The 17,540-nt window shown below is 43.3% G+C and overlaps 1 protein-coding gene across 1 annotated transcript in view; it reads right to left on the bottom strand.

Annotated features, from left to right (window-relative positions):
* Nucleotides 1-12,057: 12,057 nt before the first annotated feature.
* The window catches only part of HEATR4 (HEAT repeat containing 4), a gene marked incomplete at its 3' end in the record, with an annotated part of 81,800 nt that continues 76,317 nt past the window's right edge, over nucleotides 12,058-17,540 (bottom strand). The window contains exon 17 of the mRNA XM_080662609.1: nucleotides 12,058-12,216. Coding sequence (XP_080518735.1) covers nucleotides 12,058-12,216 — 159 coding nt within the window. The remainder of the gene's footprint in view (nucleotides 12,217-17,540) is intronic.

The raw sequence follows: 17,540 nt of genomic DNA, 5'->3' as shown, positions 1-17,540 counted from the left end.
CCACAATCCTACAGATCTCACCTTCAAAGTTACTACTGCAGGGGAGCCTCCTGACATCCCCTCTCCCAGCCACCACTGGGCTGGGTATCCCTGTCATACATACTGTGCTTCTATGTTGGGTACATTCTCCCCCCCCCCCCGCCCCCCCCCCCCCCGCCATGTGTCAACTTGCTTAGTGCCTGTCCCTCCTACAGCATGTCAGCATTGTGATACCAAGAACTACATCTGTCGTGCTCACAGCTGCCGAGCACAGGGTCTGGCCTGCAGTAGTTCACTGAATATTTAGTGAATGAAGGAGTTGTCTCTAGGAGCAATCTTGCCATCCCACACCATCATTTATTTTGGGGTGGTGCTCTTGGAGTTATAAAAAAAATGTGCTAATTATCATATAATGACCACTAGTGGTTATAGTAATTAGTAAGTAAAAGCACAGTGGTGAAGTATGACTAAATAAAGCCCTCCACCAGGGTGTATGGGGCCATCCCTATACTCTGAATTTGGAATCCCACTGCCAATCTCTGTGGGACTCCCATAGACAGGGTCATTCCTTTGGGGAAATTCTGTTCAGTTACCAACACTGGGAACAGGGAGAGCTCAATTTCCTCTGACTCAGTGAAACCATTCTAGTCTGAAAATTAAATTAAAAGACTGGGCCAATGGTGGCCCTCAGGCTCTGAGACAGATTTCCCCATCAAGAGTCATCCGTCCTCCTGATTAAAAAAAATAATAATAAAATAAAAGGCAACTCTTTCAGGATGAATGATGGAAGCAAAGGCTTATCCTGCTAATTTCCTCCTTCTCTCATTGGAGTCCAAAGTTCATGGCCTCAGCCCCCTTCTGGGAACAGGAGGGCAATCAGAGAGAAAAGGAAAGATTATCCTTTCCCATTCCTTTCCCATCTCACAAGCTCTTAGTCTGTGGTTTCCTCTTCATCTACTGAAAGGAGGTAAGGACTGAGGATAGAGAAAGAGAAAGAATGTCAGAGGATACATTACTTGGATGGCCCTGATGTGGGGGGAGGTGTAAGTTGGGATGAAGGATGGCAAGACATAAAGAATCTTTGGAGATTCTTCAACAATTCTCTCATCCCAGACAACCAAGACACAGCCCAGTTGCCAGGACATCAGGGAACTAGAAATGCAGTCAGTGGGAGGTGATGACAGCAAAGAAGCAGGCAGATCTGATGCACAGGCCCCTACACTACAAAGAACTGTGCCCTGTGGGAGCCTGCAAACTGCTCAATATTTGGTAGCGAAAAGGAGTGGGTGTTGAATGTGAGACCTTGAATCATGAGATTCATACTCTATTTCCAGCTTAGTCATCAATTTATGGGAGGACCCCAAGCAAAAAATGAATGTCAGAGATGTTGCTTAATCTGCTACCTATGGGATGGGTACATATTTGTAAGAGGCTTTGAAATCTCTAGATGAGAAGAATGCCAGGAAGAGCTATTATTATTCTGAGTGTTGATCATATCAGAGCCAGAGCATCATTGAAATCAGAGGCCAGTATTTAAATCTTGGGTGGATCAGTCCCTGGAGATCTGTTTTCTAATAACCTCAGTTGAGAACAGGGTCATTGTTGAGGTCCATAAGGAATACAACCAGAAATCTCATCAGTGGTTGGTAGAAATTTCCAACCAAGCTCCAACAATTTTTCTGTGCAGGCAGATCCTGGATCCTGGCCAAGTAAAAGTTGCCTAGAAGGATGTACAGGCTGTGATCTGATAACACCTTTCCCTCTGGGTCTCTCTTCCAAGACCGCTTTCTGCTCTCTTTCTTTTACATGTGTGTAAGGCTACTTAGAAACTGACTCATCAAGGGACACTTGGAGATTCCAAAATGATTACCCCAACTGTGAATATCCATCTCCAACCACTTAGCCTTTTTTTTTTTTTTTTTAAGGAAGTGGTTAGACCAGACCCCTTTCCTTTTTATTTGGCAGCTATGTGACCCTGGTATTCTCCTTCTCTATTCACTCCCTTATATCCTGTACTATAAACATACCTGTCCCACTCCCACCTCTGGTTTCTGTTCTGCAAACCATCCAGATTGCCACTCAGAAGGGATATGTTAGTCATTGAGCACTTAAATGACAGTATATTTCCTTTCCTGGTCTCTTCAAGGCTTAATAGGCTGACTAGATTCATAACAGGACTTTGACCTAAGTGCACAACAAATGTTTACCTGTCCTGAATAATCTAAGTAGCAGCCATCCATGGCATAATCATCACAGAAACAGATATTATATTTTTTGCTATTGCACACAGTGGCAAAGGTTGTCTAGCTGAGGCAGAATGAATCACTTGATAAAGCCAGAGCTGCTTGTAAACCAAGAAAAATCTTAAGAATGGACATGTGACTGCTAGGCATGCTTTAGGGAGAGAGCTGAGCTAAATCTTTAGTATCACAAAGATCATGGGTATGATCAACATGGACTATTCTCTCAAATCTCCAAATCCTGGGGCTTAAATGTCATTTAGAAACTTCCAGTAGAGATAAGCTTAGGACTGATTAAAAGGGAAACTACTTCAAAGTGCAGTTAATGAATGCAAGGAACTCTTATCCAGGGAGGCAATATAATAAGAATACAGAAAAGATCAGAGCAAATTTATGAGTTGCAGGGCCATACATGAATGAACTGGCCATTTTTCAACCCTGATCCCACATCAGAACCCCAGGTCCCTCTCCTAGTTTGAGGGGTTCCGCTTAACTAGCTCCCTCAAGTGGTTCTTATTCATAACCAGGTATAAGGACCACTACTTGAATATATTTTTCTCCAAGGTAAGAGACTACTGAATGGATTATAGGTTTGACCCAGCCCACTAATCCCTATGGTCCTAATTGTCAAACTGTTTGGTTAGTGGATGACAACTCAGAAACAGGCACGGCTGGTATCCTTGTGACATGGAACAAACTCCAGAGAAGCCATTAGACTCTGGATCCACTGACCAAATCTAGTCGTAACATAATCCTCTGGTCCCTGGCTCACTTAGAACCTTCTCTGAGATCTGTGAGGCATTCCCACCTCAGGGATGAATCAGTTGGGGCTTTTGAGAACAAGGTACTACCCTTTGGAAGGGAATATTCAGATTTGCTTCCCAGAATAAGGTACAGACTTCTTTAAATATTTCCCTCATGGCTCTTAGCAGAGTAAAAGGCATTCCTTCATTCAGTCAATATTCATTGACTAGAAATTAGACACGTACTGTGCACTAATAGTTGGTTGCTGAGAACATAAGTAAATAAGATAGTGGTAAAACAGACCAGAGGTTGTCCCTAACCGCATAGGTTCTTAATAGGCTCCTAAATTTTTTAAATTTTATTATAGTATCTGGGTATAGTGGAACAACCCTCCCAGGAAACTCTACTAAGGGTGATTCTACCCTCTTAGGAACACAGTGTTTGAGTTCTTCAGAAGACATAGCTGAACTGAGGCCATGAACAACTGTAAAAGGAGATGCCCATCTTTTCTTTTCCAATGTACAAGTGAAGGCAAAAATGAACTTCCAGAGGATGAGAACTATGCTTACTCATCTTTGGATACCTAATACCAGATACAGTACCTCGTGCATAGTAAGTATTTGGCTTTTTTGAATGAGTTAATGAATGCATGAAGCTTGAATCTCAGGTCTACCACTTACTGTGTATCCTGTACAAGTCACAGAATCTTTCTGACCCTCTGCTTCCTCATAACTGGGAGAGTAACCACCTTGCCTAATTTATATAGGATTAGAAATCACATGTTTTAAGAGTCATTAGGACTGTGGCTGGCATAAGACAGGCACTCAACAAACGGTTGTGGTGATCGTACATAGTTGTTAGTCTGAGAACCCGGGAACCGGAAGCTCCTAACAGCCAAATTGTATGGTAAAACTGACACCTAGTGGTGCAATTGTAGAACATGTACCTAACGTAGAGTCAATTGCTGGTTTGAAACTTAAATTGGGGAATACCTAAGAACTAAAGAGTACCTGTTTATGATAAATAAGCCAGTAAGAGAAAGGTAAGTACCATGTGATTGCTCTCATATGTGGAATTTAATGAACAAACTGATCTAACAAGCAAAACAGAGACAGACTCATAGGTAGAGAGCAGGCAGACAGCTCTGGTGTGTGTGTGGAGGGTGTGGGGGTGGTGGTAGAGGGATTTAGCAAAAATATTTTAAAAAAGACAAAAAACTCATGGACATGGGCAACAGTGTGGTCATTGCGGGGGATGAGGGGAGTGAAGGTGGAAGAGGGTATAGGGGGAATAAATGGTGATGGGAAAAATAAAATAAAAAATTTAAAAAGAGTACCTACTTTACACAAGTAACAGTTGTTTTCAATCCTGACTGCATATTAGAATGACTTCTGAAGCTTTTAAAAACAAGTGATGTCTGTATTTCACCCTCAGAGATTCTGACTTAATTTGCAAAAGGTGTGGCACAGGCTGCAACATTCTTAAGAAAACCACTTTAATATGCAGCCAGGTTAAGAACCACTGCAGTTGACCCATTAGACAATTATTTTTCTTCTCATGTTACAAAGGATGATCATAAAACTCAAAATGATAAAGTAATTTGTATAGTTACATAGTTATTCACAGCAGAAGGAAATCTGGGCTTGAGTTTACCATTTTTCTACTACGTCACATTGCACGTACAGAGGCTTTTGGAGTTCTGATGTGCTTCACTGTGGGAGACTCAAACTCAGAGGCTGTAGGGAATTCCATGACTCTATGGGATGAAGCACTCAGAGGCTGTAGGGAATTCCATGACTATGGGATGAAGCACTCGAAACGAGTCTGGTGTGGATGAGATAGTATGGTCCAATGAACCTTCTCTCCAGACGCCCTCTTCTCAGAGCTTTAAACTCTGCTGCTCTGTCGATGGGTAAGTGAGCAATATGAAGTTGTTTGTCTCTGAATTGAATAGCTACAAGATAAATTTAGCCCAGCTGGTGTGGCTCAGCGGTTGCGAGTCGACCTATGAACCACGAGGTCTCTGGTTCGATTTACGGTCCGGGCACATGCCTGGGTTGTGGGCTCGATCCCCAGTGGGTGCCGTACAGGAGGCAGCTGATCAATGATTCTCTCTCATCATTGATGTTTCTATCTCTTTCTCCCTCTCCCTTCATCTCTGAAATCAATAATATATATATATATATATATATATATATATATATATATATACATATATATATATATTTTTTAAAAGATAAATTTAAAACTTGCTTTTCCTTTTCTGAAATCATGGATATGTTAGAGAATTAAGACAGATTAAGTGAATCATCCATTATGGAGTTCCAGAAAAGAGCTGCCTACACTGCTACTGCACACTTACATTTTTTGCCAAAACCGGATGAGGTGATAGGTATGAGCCAGTAAAGGAAAATGAATGTGTTTAAATTCTAACATCTGAGACTGTGTCCTGAATTGACCTCCCACAGAGGTCCTCAGAGGACAGATGATCTTGAAAGGCGTGAGAAGCACAAGTCTCTTCCAAACCCATCCTGTACAAACTTCCAGCTCAGCTCAGGCATGGCAAATGAATGGGGACTCACTGGCTCAGTGAGGAAGGCTGCAGCATCTTATAGAGAGGGATGGGATCCAGGCCACTGCCTGGCTCAATTACTTGCTATGATGATTTCCCTGAATTTTATGAGGAATGATTCTTCGATTAGTGCTGAGCAGCAAATGAGAGCAGGCTGAGGGGGCCAAGGTTCAGCCAAGTGGGCAATATACCAGAAACTCACCATCTGAAAAACCTGCATCAGGGGGTCACAAACTGCCAGTCCAAGTTTGGCCCACATACACAGTGTTGGCTTACAGGATTTTATTATTTTAAAATTAATCTCCAATATTTAACATTGGAGAGATTTCATGTAAAGATCTACATTTTTTAAAAATAAGCTATAGTGTAGAGATTCTTGGCTGTCCTAGTCCCCTGGAGCCTAGAATAGTGCCTGGAACATAATAACTGTTCAATAATGTTATTCAAAAACAGTCCTATGAAGTAGGAATTATTTTCTTTATTTTACAGTGAATAAAAGAAATCTGAGAATATAAGTAATTTAAGTATGGTCACACAATTGGTAAGTAACTGAATATTTGGATTTAGGTGTGTTTGACTTCCAAACCCGTGTTCTGTCCACCACACACACCACACTGCCTGGTGCCCTACACATAGTCATGAAAGGCTTTCAATGTAGACTTTTAAAAATCAGTTTTACTGAGATACAGTTAACATACCATACAATTCACCCATTTAAAGTGTAAAATGCAGGGTTTTTTGTATATCCACAGGGTTGTACCACCATCACCACAATCTAATTTTAGAACATATTTATTCCCCCTAAGAAACCTCATTACCAGTCAATTCCTATGCCCCTTCTCTCCAGTCCCTCCAGCCCCAAGCAACCACTAACCTACTTTCTGTCTCTATAGTTTTGTCTATTCTGGACATTTTATATAAATGAAATCATACAAAATGTGGTCTTTTATAACTGGCTTTCTTCACTTGGCATAATGTTGTCCAGGTTCAACTGTGTTGTAGCATGTATCAGTACTTCATTTCTTATTGACAAAAATATTTCATTGGATGGATATACCAAATTTTATCTATCCATCCATCAGTTGATGGAAATTTGGGTTGCTTCCACTTCCTGGCTATTATGAATAATGTGGCTCTGATATCAATTTAGATTTTTTTAAAAATATATTTTATTGCCCTAACCGGTTTGGCTCAGTGGATAGAGCGTCGGCCTGCGGACTCAAGGATCCCAGGTTCGATTCCGGTCAAGGGCATGTACCTTGGTTGCTGGCACATCCCCAGTGGGGAGTGTGCAGGAGGCAGCTGATCGATGTTTCTAACTCTCTATCTCTCTCCCTTCCTCTCTGTAAAAAAATCAATAAAATATATTTAAAAATAAAAATAAAAAAAAATAAAACTATATTTTATTGATATTTTACAGAGAGGAAGGGAGAGGGATAGAGAGCTAGAAACATCGATGAGAGAGAAACATCGATCAGTTGCCTCCTGCACACCTCCCACTGGGGATGTGCCCGCAACCAAGGTACATGCCCTTGATCAGAATCGAACCCGGGACCCTTCAATCCGCAGGCCGACGCTCTATCCACTGAGCCAAACCAGTTTCGGTTCAATTTAGATTTTTGACATCATTTCAAAAGTTAGTCAATTTTTTGTGTTAAAAGCAATGTTAAGTGTATACATAAAAAATCTACCATCATTTATAAAAATTCAGCTGGGCACTTCATTTATTTATTTATTTATTTATTTTTATATTTTATTGATTTTTTACAGAGAGGAAGGGAGAGGGAGAGAGAGTTAGAAACATTGATGAGAGAGAAACATCAATCAGCTGCCCCCCGCACACCCCCTACTGGGGATGTGCCCGCAACCAAGGTACATGCCCTTGACCGGAATCGAACCTGGGACCCTTGAGTCCGCAGGCCGACGCTCTATCCACTGAGCCAAACCGGTTAGGGCTGGGCACTTCATTTAAAAAATATAGTTGGAGTCTCAAAAAAGGCAGTGTCTAGTTCAACCTTGACCTCTGAGAGGCTCTGATGCTGCCTCCAGTGAACAAGCCCATTTTATTCAACTAGACAACAAACTCCTAAAAGTCAGAAAATATTGTCGTATACTTCCTGGTATATCCATGATGACTAAATACAGGCATTTGGTGACTATTAGCTGACAACACAGATATCAAGAAATGGATACAGCCCGGCCGGCATGGCTCAGTGGTTGAGCGTCGACCTATGAACCAGGATGTCACAGTTTGATTCCTGGTCAGGGCACATGCCTGGGTTGTGGGCTTGATCCCTGGTATGGGGCATGCAGGAGGCAGCTGATCAATGATTCTCTCTCATCATTGATGTTCCTCTCTCTCTCTCCCTCCCTTCCTCTCTGAAATCAATTAAATAAAAATAAATGAATACAACCCTGGCCAGGTAGCTCAGTTGGTTAAAATGTTGTCCAAGGTTGCAGGCTCCATCTCCAGCCAGGGCACATATAAGATTTAACCAATGAAAGCACAAATAAGTAGAAGAAAAAATCTCTCTCTCTCTCTCTCTCTCTCTCTCTCTCTCTCTCTCTCTCTCTTTTTCTCCTTTCTGCCCTCTCCCCCTTCCTCCCATCCTCTCTCTCTCTCTCTAAAATCAATACATAAATTAAAAAATATTTTTTTAAAGAAATGGATACACAGAACAAACTGATGGATGCCAAAGTGGAGAGGGGTTGGAGGGCTAGGTGATAAAGATAAAGGGATTAAGAAGTACAAATTGGCAGATACAAAATAGTCATGGGGATGTAAGTACAGCATAAGTGAATACAGTCAATAATATTGTAATAATTTCGTATGGTGTCAGGTGGGTACTAGACTTTTTGAGGGGATATATGTACTAACTAGTAAGTTATATAAATGTCTAACCACTATGCTCTATACCTGACACTAGTATAATATTGTATGACAATTGTAATCCTATATAATAAAAGGGTAATATGCAAATTGACCCTAACAGCGAAACAACTGGGAAAAACCGGTCGCTATGATGCTCACTGACCACCAGGGGGCAGACGCTCAACGCAGGAGCTGCACCCTGGTGCTCCGTGCGCTTCCACAGGGGGAGTGCCGCTCAGCCAGAAGCTGACTCATGGCTGGCCAGCACAGCAGTGGTGGTAGGAGTCTCTCCTGCCTCCACAGCAGCACTAAGGATGTCTGACTAATGGCTTAGGCCCACTCCCCCCGGGGGGTGGGCCTAAGCCATTAGTCGGACATCCCCCAAGGGGTCCCAGACTGCGAGAGGGTTCAGGCAGGGCTGAGGGACCCCCCCCCCCCAAGTGCATGAATTTTCGTGCACCAGGCCTCTAGTTAAAAAATAAAATGTTTTAAAAATGATGGGGTAGGTTGAGAGGATTATTAGTGAGGACCAAGAGGGGCTTGTGGTAGGGGAGAGAATAAATTCTAACACAGATACTTTTCTTCTGACCCACACCCCACAACTTAGTTGTTGGTCTGGTCAGAAAGAATTCTGTTGATGTAGTTGGTTCACTAATGATGCTAACTCAGATGAAATATGTCAACCAGTAAAGACATGAATCTCGGTTGAAAATGAAAATGTTCTTTAGGTCTTGACCAAGAGAAGGTCAGCACGGTGTTTCTCCCACATACTGAGCCAAACAGAAGCTTACAGGGAAGTTGATGGATATCTGGGGCAGAAGAAAGAAAGATGAAAAGAGGAGCAATCAAGAGGGGACAACTGAGACATTCTTTGTGAGAAGAAAATCTCCTACAAATGCTTTAGTCAGGAAAGACAGGCAAGGCCTTTTATAAAGGATCTGTGGAACTCCTGGAGTATTTTGTCATTATCATATTTTGTTACTATGAATGGATTAGGTAAGGAGAATGGATGCCCAGCTTCTCTATTGCAAAGTAACAAGTGATCCAATTTGGAAACAAGAAAGAAAAGGGAAGTGTCATGGACCTCTGCCAAGCTCATTCCTTCCTCCAGCCTTTTCTCCTGTCCTTCCACTCACCTGGAAGGTCTTCACTCCTCCTCTCTGCCTACCTAAGTCTTGTGCAATCTCTGAGATCCAAGCAAGTTCTGTGCCTCCATCTCTACTCCAGTACTTGAAAGCCCCCTTCACAGGGACTCCCACAGCACATCTTCTGTGAGCCACACAATTCCTACTAGATGGAGCATATTGTATTTGAAAGGTTCTTACATGTGTGTCTTAGAAAACCTCTTGTAAACTCCTCAAAGACAAGGGCTATTTCTTCTGTGGCTGCTATATCTCTCTCAGAGCTGACGTCCTAAAAGACCCTCTGTTTGGCCTTGCTGACTGACTAGAGGGTTCAGTTCTGCTCTCTTGTTCTTGCCAGCAATGCAGAGTGGACAATAAAGTCCATTCACTATGAAGTGACAAAGTCAAAGATAGAGGGGCCAAGAAAGTACTCATACAGAATTAGTGTCTTAAAGGACTTGTGGTAGCCAGATCCCAGAAGCCTCAGGTTTGATAGATGTGGAAATAACTTTGAAATATGTGATAGTGCTTTTGAGATTACTATTTCACTTGGGTGGAAGGTGTAAACTAATAAATAAAAATATGGGTTACATGAGCCAGGAAAAGGGAAGGTTTTCTGCTATGTGATTAACTGATATCCCACAATGTTCTTTCCTGCCGCAGTCTTTCATAGCAAGGGTTCAGGAATCTGGAGAAGGGGCTGTGACATAAATGAAGAGACTAGACAAGAAATATGAATTTGGAAGGCATGGAGGAAAGCCAGGAGGATCACTTTCCTCTAGTGGAGAAGCTTCCTGACTTTTCTGTCCCCTTTGCTTATATTTACCAGAACATACATTTGCCCTTTAGCAAAGCAAACAGACATATCAAAGGTAAAATTTGGTAAACAGTAAAAGATTATCAAATTAGGGGAACTGCCTTTTGCCACTATTGTCTCGACAAAACAATCAGTGCTTAGCCTTTAGCCCTTGGTCCTAAAAGCCCTACAAGCTAAAAGCCCAAGGTCCATCAGCCTTCTGAAGGACTTCTTGCATAATTATGACCTGCTGGTCTTAGCCTCCAGCACTATCCCCACCATGTTCCATAGTTAGTAGGAGTTCAGACTATTGCTTTTCATACTTCTGATGTTAACAGTGCTGCTGAAAGAAAGGATGTGATTAGGAGAAGGGAAAGGGAGAGAAAGATTCATATTGCCTTATTTTAATCATTGGATGTCCCAAAACTTTTTAGGGTGTAAACAACAATCAATATTTAGGAAAGAAAGCTGGATTCACACTACTTTGAATTCTGGGTCTCTCCTCTTCTGTGGCAATTTTTGGAGTATCGTGTGCTCTTACAGAGTTCCATCTTATGACACAGACATAGTTTCCAACTTTTCATGATGCTTAAATCACTTAAGCATTCAGTACATTGAGGCTCATGAGAATTGCTAATTGGCCTTGTGAAACTGCAGCAATGCTTTTCAGGGATCTAAAAGTATTCACACCCACCCACACAGCAGGGTAGGGAAATGACTGTGCTGGCTTGTCCAGTGCTTGTAATAGTCAAGTGACATGGCTTCCTCATTCCCCATGAGCTACATTTAAAGAACCTGCTCCAGAATAAGACTAGACTTGTGGCAAAAAAAAATCACCTAAGCTATTTCTTTCCTAGAAAAAAATGGGATTCTAGTTTGGGTTTCAGAAAGCTCTTTGTATAGCTTGCAAAAGATGCTGGGTCTTTCAGTATTTCTACTCTAGTAAATCTTGAAGTTCTGACCTATATTTAGTATGACTTTTCTGGGATATGGAAAAATATGCTCTATCACTTAATGTGATATCTTTAACTCTCTGTGAAAATGGTGCACATTAAAAACCAAGTCTAGCCCTGCCAGTGTGACTCAGTGGTTGAGCGTCGACCTGTGAATCAGGAGGTCACAGTTCGATTCAAGGTCAGGGCATATGTCCAGGTTGCAGGCTCAATCCCCAGTGTGGGGCATGCAGAAGGCAGCTGATCAATGATTCTCTCTCATCATTAATATTTCTCTTTCTCCTTCTCCATTCCTCTCTGAAATCAATAAAGAAATATATCAAAAACATTAATAAATAAATAAATAAATAAATAAATAAATAAATAAATAAAATAAAAGGCTAATATGCAAAGTGTCCCCACGGGAGTTGGACCAGGAGACCGGAAGTTTGATCACTCACTATGATGTGTGCTGACCACCAGGGGGTGGCGTGGAATGAAGGAAGGCCCTGGCCAGGACCTGGAAGGCCCCTATTGGCCCTGATCACTGGCCAGGCCTAGGTACCCTACCTGTGCACGAATTTCATGCACTGGGCCTCTAGTATTTAATAAAAAACCAAGTCTACTATTAAATCGATATTTTTTATAAGCATAATGACAGATTATACAACATCAATGAAAGAATATGACTGGGTTCACTGCTACCTGTGTCTTGGAGCGAGAGAAGGGTTCATCCTAGAAATAATCAACTTTCCTTCCAAAGGAAGAGGATATGACCCTGGAAAAGCCTTGTCTCAGCTAGAAATCTGGACTGTCAGATCCAAATGGTCCCATTGCAATCCTTTTTTCCCAGGTGGTACGTAGATCTTTGACAAGTGATGAGTGATTTCTCCTTCTTGTGTTTAGGCTGAAGGCTGGACTCTGTGACCAGGGATCTGGTGTGCGAGATCTCACAGGCTGCAGAGAAATATTAACACATGAGTGCATATGCAAAACATGTGGTCTCATATGAATGTAGACCCAAAGAGAACACCTCTTCAGCCATGGTTTATCAAAATAGCTCTATGAACTACTATAATAAATATGAAAATAGAATCTATGTGTTTAAGATGCCTCCTTTGACCCAGTCAACAGCCTCATAGGGAGAACACACCTGAATTGTTCACACAAGAAGGCTTGAGTATATATCTGTGTGGTGATCTTTGAGGTTAGCCTCGGTTTTCTATGTCTTTATTATTATGCAGAAGTAGCAGCAACTCTGGGACACTCTTGTAGCTATGACTAAAAAGCCTTATTCCTGGGATGTATTGAGGAGGTGGATTCACTCAAGGTGAATAGCTCCTGGGGACCCAGCACTGCTCTATTTCAACCCCATAAACCAATGTAGTGATAGCCAGGGTTGAGATTGTTCTTAGGTTAAAGCTAGATTAAAGTATCCCCAGGAACCTAAATAGTTCTGATATCAAACAGATTTCTGCATTACTCCACGGAATAATAAGAGGATATCCTCATTGACAAATGGATTCTCAGGTTAGGACAAAAGTATGAATAGAAGCCCATTTACCATATGTCTAAATAGTTAAATGTTGTAAGTCAAGCTAGCAAACTGCTGAGTAAGATACATTCTATCACCCACCTTGACAGGAGAGCAGGCCTGCGTTTGAAATGTTTAGATTCTTTGGAGTTCCTTATCAAAACTTAGCAGTTCAGGAAAGCTGCCCTGCAGTCCACCCATCTCTTTCTGTTCTCAGCTCCATTTCACACTGTGAGGACCTCACACATACACACGTAAAAACTTCGGACTGCATGTCCAAGTTATGTTCACACACTGCTTCAAACAACAAACAACTACTGTTGGCCACCCACTTGCAATGCTGACCACCCTTGGGAAGACACGAGTCCACACAGCCCTAAAAATGGGCATGGAATTCCAGAATCTTGGTACCCAGTGTGTGTGGTCTATGAGGTAGGGTGTGGTCCCATAGACTCCTTACTCTATGAGGCCCCAGGGCAGGAGTCCTCCTGACTGTTCCAGTGTGTCACTGGTTAGCTTATTGCTAGTCGTCCTGACATAAGTTTGCCTCACAGAAAATCTACTACTGCCCACAGTGCCCCCAAACTGGTGATGTGACATGAAGGCACAGGACCATAGGTCAATAAGAATATGCCCAATGGTGCCCAAAATTGAAGAATTGGTAATAGAGGAAAAACAAGGTTTGAAATGTACAGGGCCAGAAGCTAGTTTATAGAAAATTCTTCTAATAATAAAATGTATGAAATTATAAAAGGATTGTTTTCACTTAATGCTTAATCAAAAAAGTTTTCTCCTGATAATGCAGCATTATAAATGCACCATCCATTTTTTTTTATTAGGAATGAAGCAAAATGGAATATATCAGATTGTGCACTTGTAGGAAACAAACCTATAGTGGTACTGCAAACAGTGAATTTGTCTTTGTGTATATGTATCTTCCCCTTTTGTTAAATAAATAGGAAAATTTTTATTATGATACCAAAAGAATTTAATGGGATTATTAGTGATTTTTATACTTGACTAGAGGCCCGGTGCATGAAATTCGTGCACGGGGTGGCGGGCAAAGGGGGAGGGTCCCTCAGCCCGACCTGCACCCTCTCCAATCCGGGAGCCCTCAGGGGATGTCCTACTGGCTTAGGCCCGCTCCCTGTGATTTTCTGCTGTCTGCGGGGCCTGCTTGGCCGCTCCCGGGTTGCCGCGGTGACAGCCACGCATGCCCTGCTCTCAGTGGCCGCCCCCCCTGTGCCTGGAAGACTCCAATGGGGCTGAGAGGACTGGGTGCTGCCATCTTGTGGCTATGGGTGCCGCCATTTTTGTGTCAGAGTGATGGTTAATTTGCATATTACTCTTTTATTAGATAAGGTTATTCTTTAATTAATCTCAAAAGCCTAATACCACATTTAAAAAAATACATATATATATTTTTATTGATTTCAGAAAGGAAGGAAGATAGAAACATCAATGATGGGAGAGAATCATTGATCAGCTGCCTCCTGCATGCCCCCTACTGGGGATTGAGCCCACAACCCAGGCATGTACCCTTGACCGGAATTGAACCCAGGACCCTTCAGTCCACAGGCCGATGCTCTGTCCACTGAGCCAAACCAGCTAGGGCCCAGATTTTGATATATGCCCACTCACACATTTGCAGAAAGAATACCATGCCTCCTATAGTATATATTTTTTAACAGTACAGAGGTCTTTTATTTTTTTGCACTTGTCATGCCATGAATTCATAGGGATGGGTCCCAGCAGCTCAGGCTCCTTTCTACTGGTTCTTACAAAGTGCTTCTCTGAGGGGTGAGGGGAGGGTGGGGGTGAGGGTGAGGGTGGGGGTGAGGGGAGGGTGAGGGTGAGGGGAGGGTGAGGGTGGAGCAGGCTGGTGCTTCAGCTGAACCCAGGAACCTTTCACTTTGGCTTCCTTCTTTTTCTGATCATTTTCCTTCACACGTTTCAGGAAGTTATCTGAGCTCTTCGAGGGCTTTATATGCTCAATATGTACATTAATCCTCTGGGCAAGAATCTTTACAACAATGCCCCCCACAGGCAGGGTAACTGTAGACTCCTCCAGTTTTGCCATGGTAACATTTGTGGGGTATTCCTTTTTTTTTTTAATTTCTTTATTGATTTCAGAGAGGAAGGGAGATGGAGAGAGAGATAGAAACATCAATGATGAGAGAGAATCATTGATTGGCTGCCTCCTGCACGCCCCCTACTGGGGATCGAGCCCACAACCTGGACATGTGCCCTTGGCTGGAATCAAACCTGGGACCCTTCAGTCCGCAGGTTGACGCTCTATCCACTGAACCAAACTGGCTAGGGCGGGCATTCCTTTTTGAACAGTGCCCATTCCTTTGATGTCTGTAGTATCACCTTTCTTGTAGATTCACATGTATGAGGCCAGAGGAACAGCTCCATGTTTTCTGAAAGGCCTAGAGAACCTATAGCAGGTGCCTCTCCTCTTTCCCTTTGGGTTAGTCATTTTGGCAAATTATTGGAAGATGGTGGTTCCAGTCAAAATAAGGAATTTTATTTGTGAAATAACATTTCTTATTTCACAAATAACATAATTTCAGCTACACATCATATTATGTTGTATTATCCTATCTAATAAAAGAGTAATATGCAAATTGACCACAGCTCTGCTATACCCACAAGTCACGCCCACCAGCCAATCAGGAGCAAGTATGCAAATTAACCCAACCAAGATGGCTGCAGCCACGGAGAGAGCAGGAGGCTTGAGTTGTCCCCAGCAATGGAGGAAGCCAAGCTTTTCGCTTGCTCTGGCCTGCCTTGGCCTCTGCTCAAGGCTACGAAGTTTCAATTATAGAAGATAAATAAATCCCAGATACCAGGCCTTTGCTTGGGTCGCCAGGGGGCGTGGCCAGCCTAAAAACCACCACAGGCCCCTCAACCAGGCCTCCCCATGCCCCAAGGGAACCCCCACCCTGATCCAGGACATCCTTCAGGGCAAACCAGCTGGCCCCCACCCATGCACCAGGCCTCTATCCTATCTAATCCTATTTAAGCAAAGAATAATATGCAAATTGACCATCACTCCAACACACAAGATGGCTGCCCCCATGTGGTCAAAGATGACTGCCCCCATGTGGAAACAAGATGGCTGCCACAAGATGGCCAGCAGGGTAGGGCAGTTGGGAGAGACCAGGTCTGCAAGGGAGGGCAGTTGTGGGCAATCAGGCCAGCAGGGGAGGGCAGTTGGGAGGGACCAGACCTGCAGGGGAGGGCAGTTAGGGGTGACCAGGCCAGCAGAGGAGGGAAGTTGGGGGCTACCGAGCCTGCAGGGAAGGGCAGTTGGGGGTGACCAGGCCTGTCGGGGAGGGCAGTTGGGGAGGACCAGGCCTGCAGGGGAGGGCAGTTAGGGGTGACCAGGCCTGTCGGGGAGGGCAGTTAGGGACAATCAGGCTGACAGGGGAGGACAGTTAGGCATCAATCAGGCTGGCAGGGGAGTGGTTAGGGGGTGATTAGGCTGGCAGGCAGAAATGGTTAGGGGCAATCAGGAAGGCAGGCAGACGAGCAGTTGGGAGCCAGCAGTCCTGGATTGTGAGAGGGATGTCCGACTGCCCTTTTAGGCCCGATCCTACCAGTAACATTTGTAGGGCATTCCTTTTTTTTTTTTTTCTTTATTGATTTCACAGAGGAAGGGAGATGGAGAGAGAGATAGAAACATCAATGATGAGAGAGAATCATTGATTGGCTGCCTCCTGCACACCCCCTACTGGGGATCGAGCCCACAACCTGGACATGTGCCCTTGGCTGGAATCGAACCTGGGACCCTTCAGTCTGCAGGTCAACACTCTATCCACTGAGCCAAACTGGCTAGGGCGGGCATTCCTTTTTGAACAGTGCCCATTCCTTTGATGTCTGTGGTATCACCTACCGGGATCAGGCCTAACCGGTCAGTCAGACATCCCTTGAGGGGTCCCAGATTGGAGAGGGTGCAGGCTGGGCTGAGGGACACCCCCCTCCTGTGCACAAATTTCATGCACCGGGCCTCTAGTTAATAATAAGAGCCAAATCATTATTTATTATCTTGCTTTTCATTGCTCTCAAAAAATGAATAAATCAATTATAATGGACCATTTCATTTTAATTTTGACTTTCACAATATATTCCTCTATCAATTATTTTTATTATACTCTTTGAAAAATCAAGTCATGATAAAAAGTAAGTCTGACCTGAACACGAATGCTTGTTTGTAGCAGCTTTATCCATAATCACCAAAAACTAGAAGCAACCAAATGTCCTTCAATATGTGAGTGGAGAAAGAAATTGTGGCCCTGACTGGTTTGGCTCAGTGGATAGAGCGTCGGCCTGCGGACTGAAGGGTCCTGGGTTTGATTCCCGTCAGGGGTGTGTGCCTTGGTTGTGGGCACATCACAAGTGGGAGGTGTGCAGGGGGCAGCTGATTGATGTTTCTCTCTCATCGATGTTTCTAACTCTATCCCTCTCCCTTTCTCTCTGTAAAAAATCAATAAAATATATTTTTTTAAAAAGAAAGAAATTGTGGTATACTTACACAATGGAATAGTGGTCAAAGACAAGAAATGAACTATAAAGCCACAAAAAGACATGGATGACCCTCTTTAAATGTGTACTGGTTGCTAGTGACAGAGCCAGCCTGTAAAGGCTACACGGCCCTACCCGGATTGGCTCAGTGGATAGAGATCGGCCTGTGGATTGAAGGGTCTCAGGCTCCATTCCGGTCAAGGGCAAATGCCCGGGT

The sequence above is a fragment of the Plecotus auritus genome, assembly GCF_963455305.1.
Source record: "Plecotus auritus genome assembly, chromosome: 1".
NCBI classification, from domain to species: domain Eukaryota; kingdom Metazoa; phylum Chordata; class Mammalia; order Chiroptera; family Vespertilionidae; genus Plecotus; species Plecotus auritus.
The sequence above is the reverse complement of the archived record's forward strand: the minus strand, read 5'-3'. Positions and strand labels throughout refer to the sequence as shown.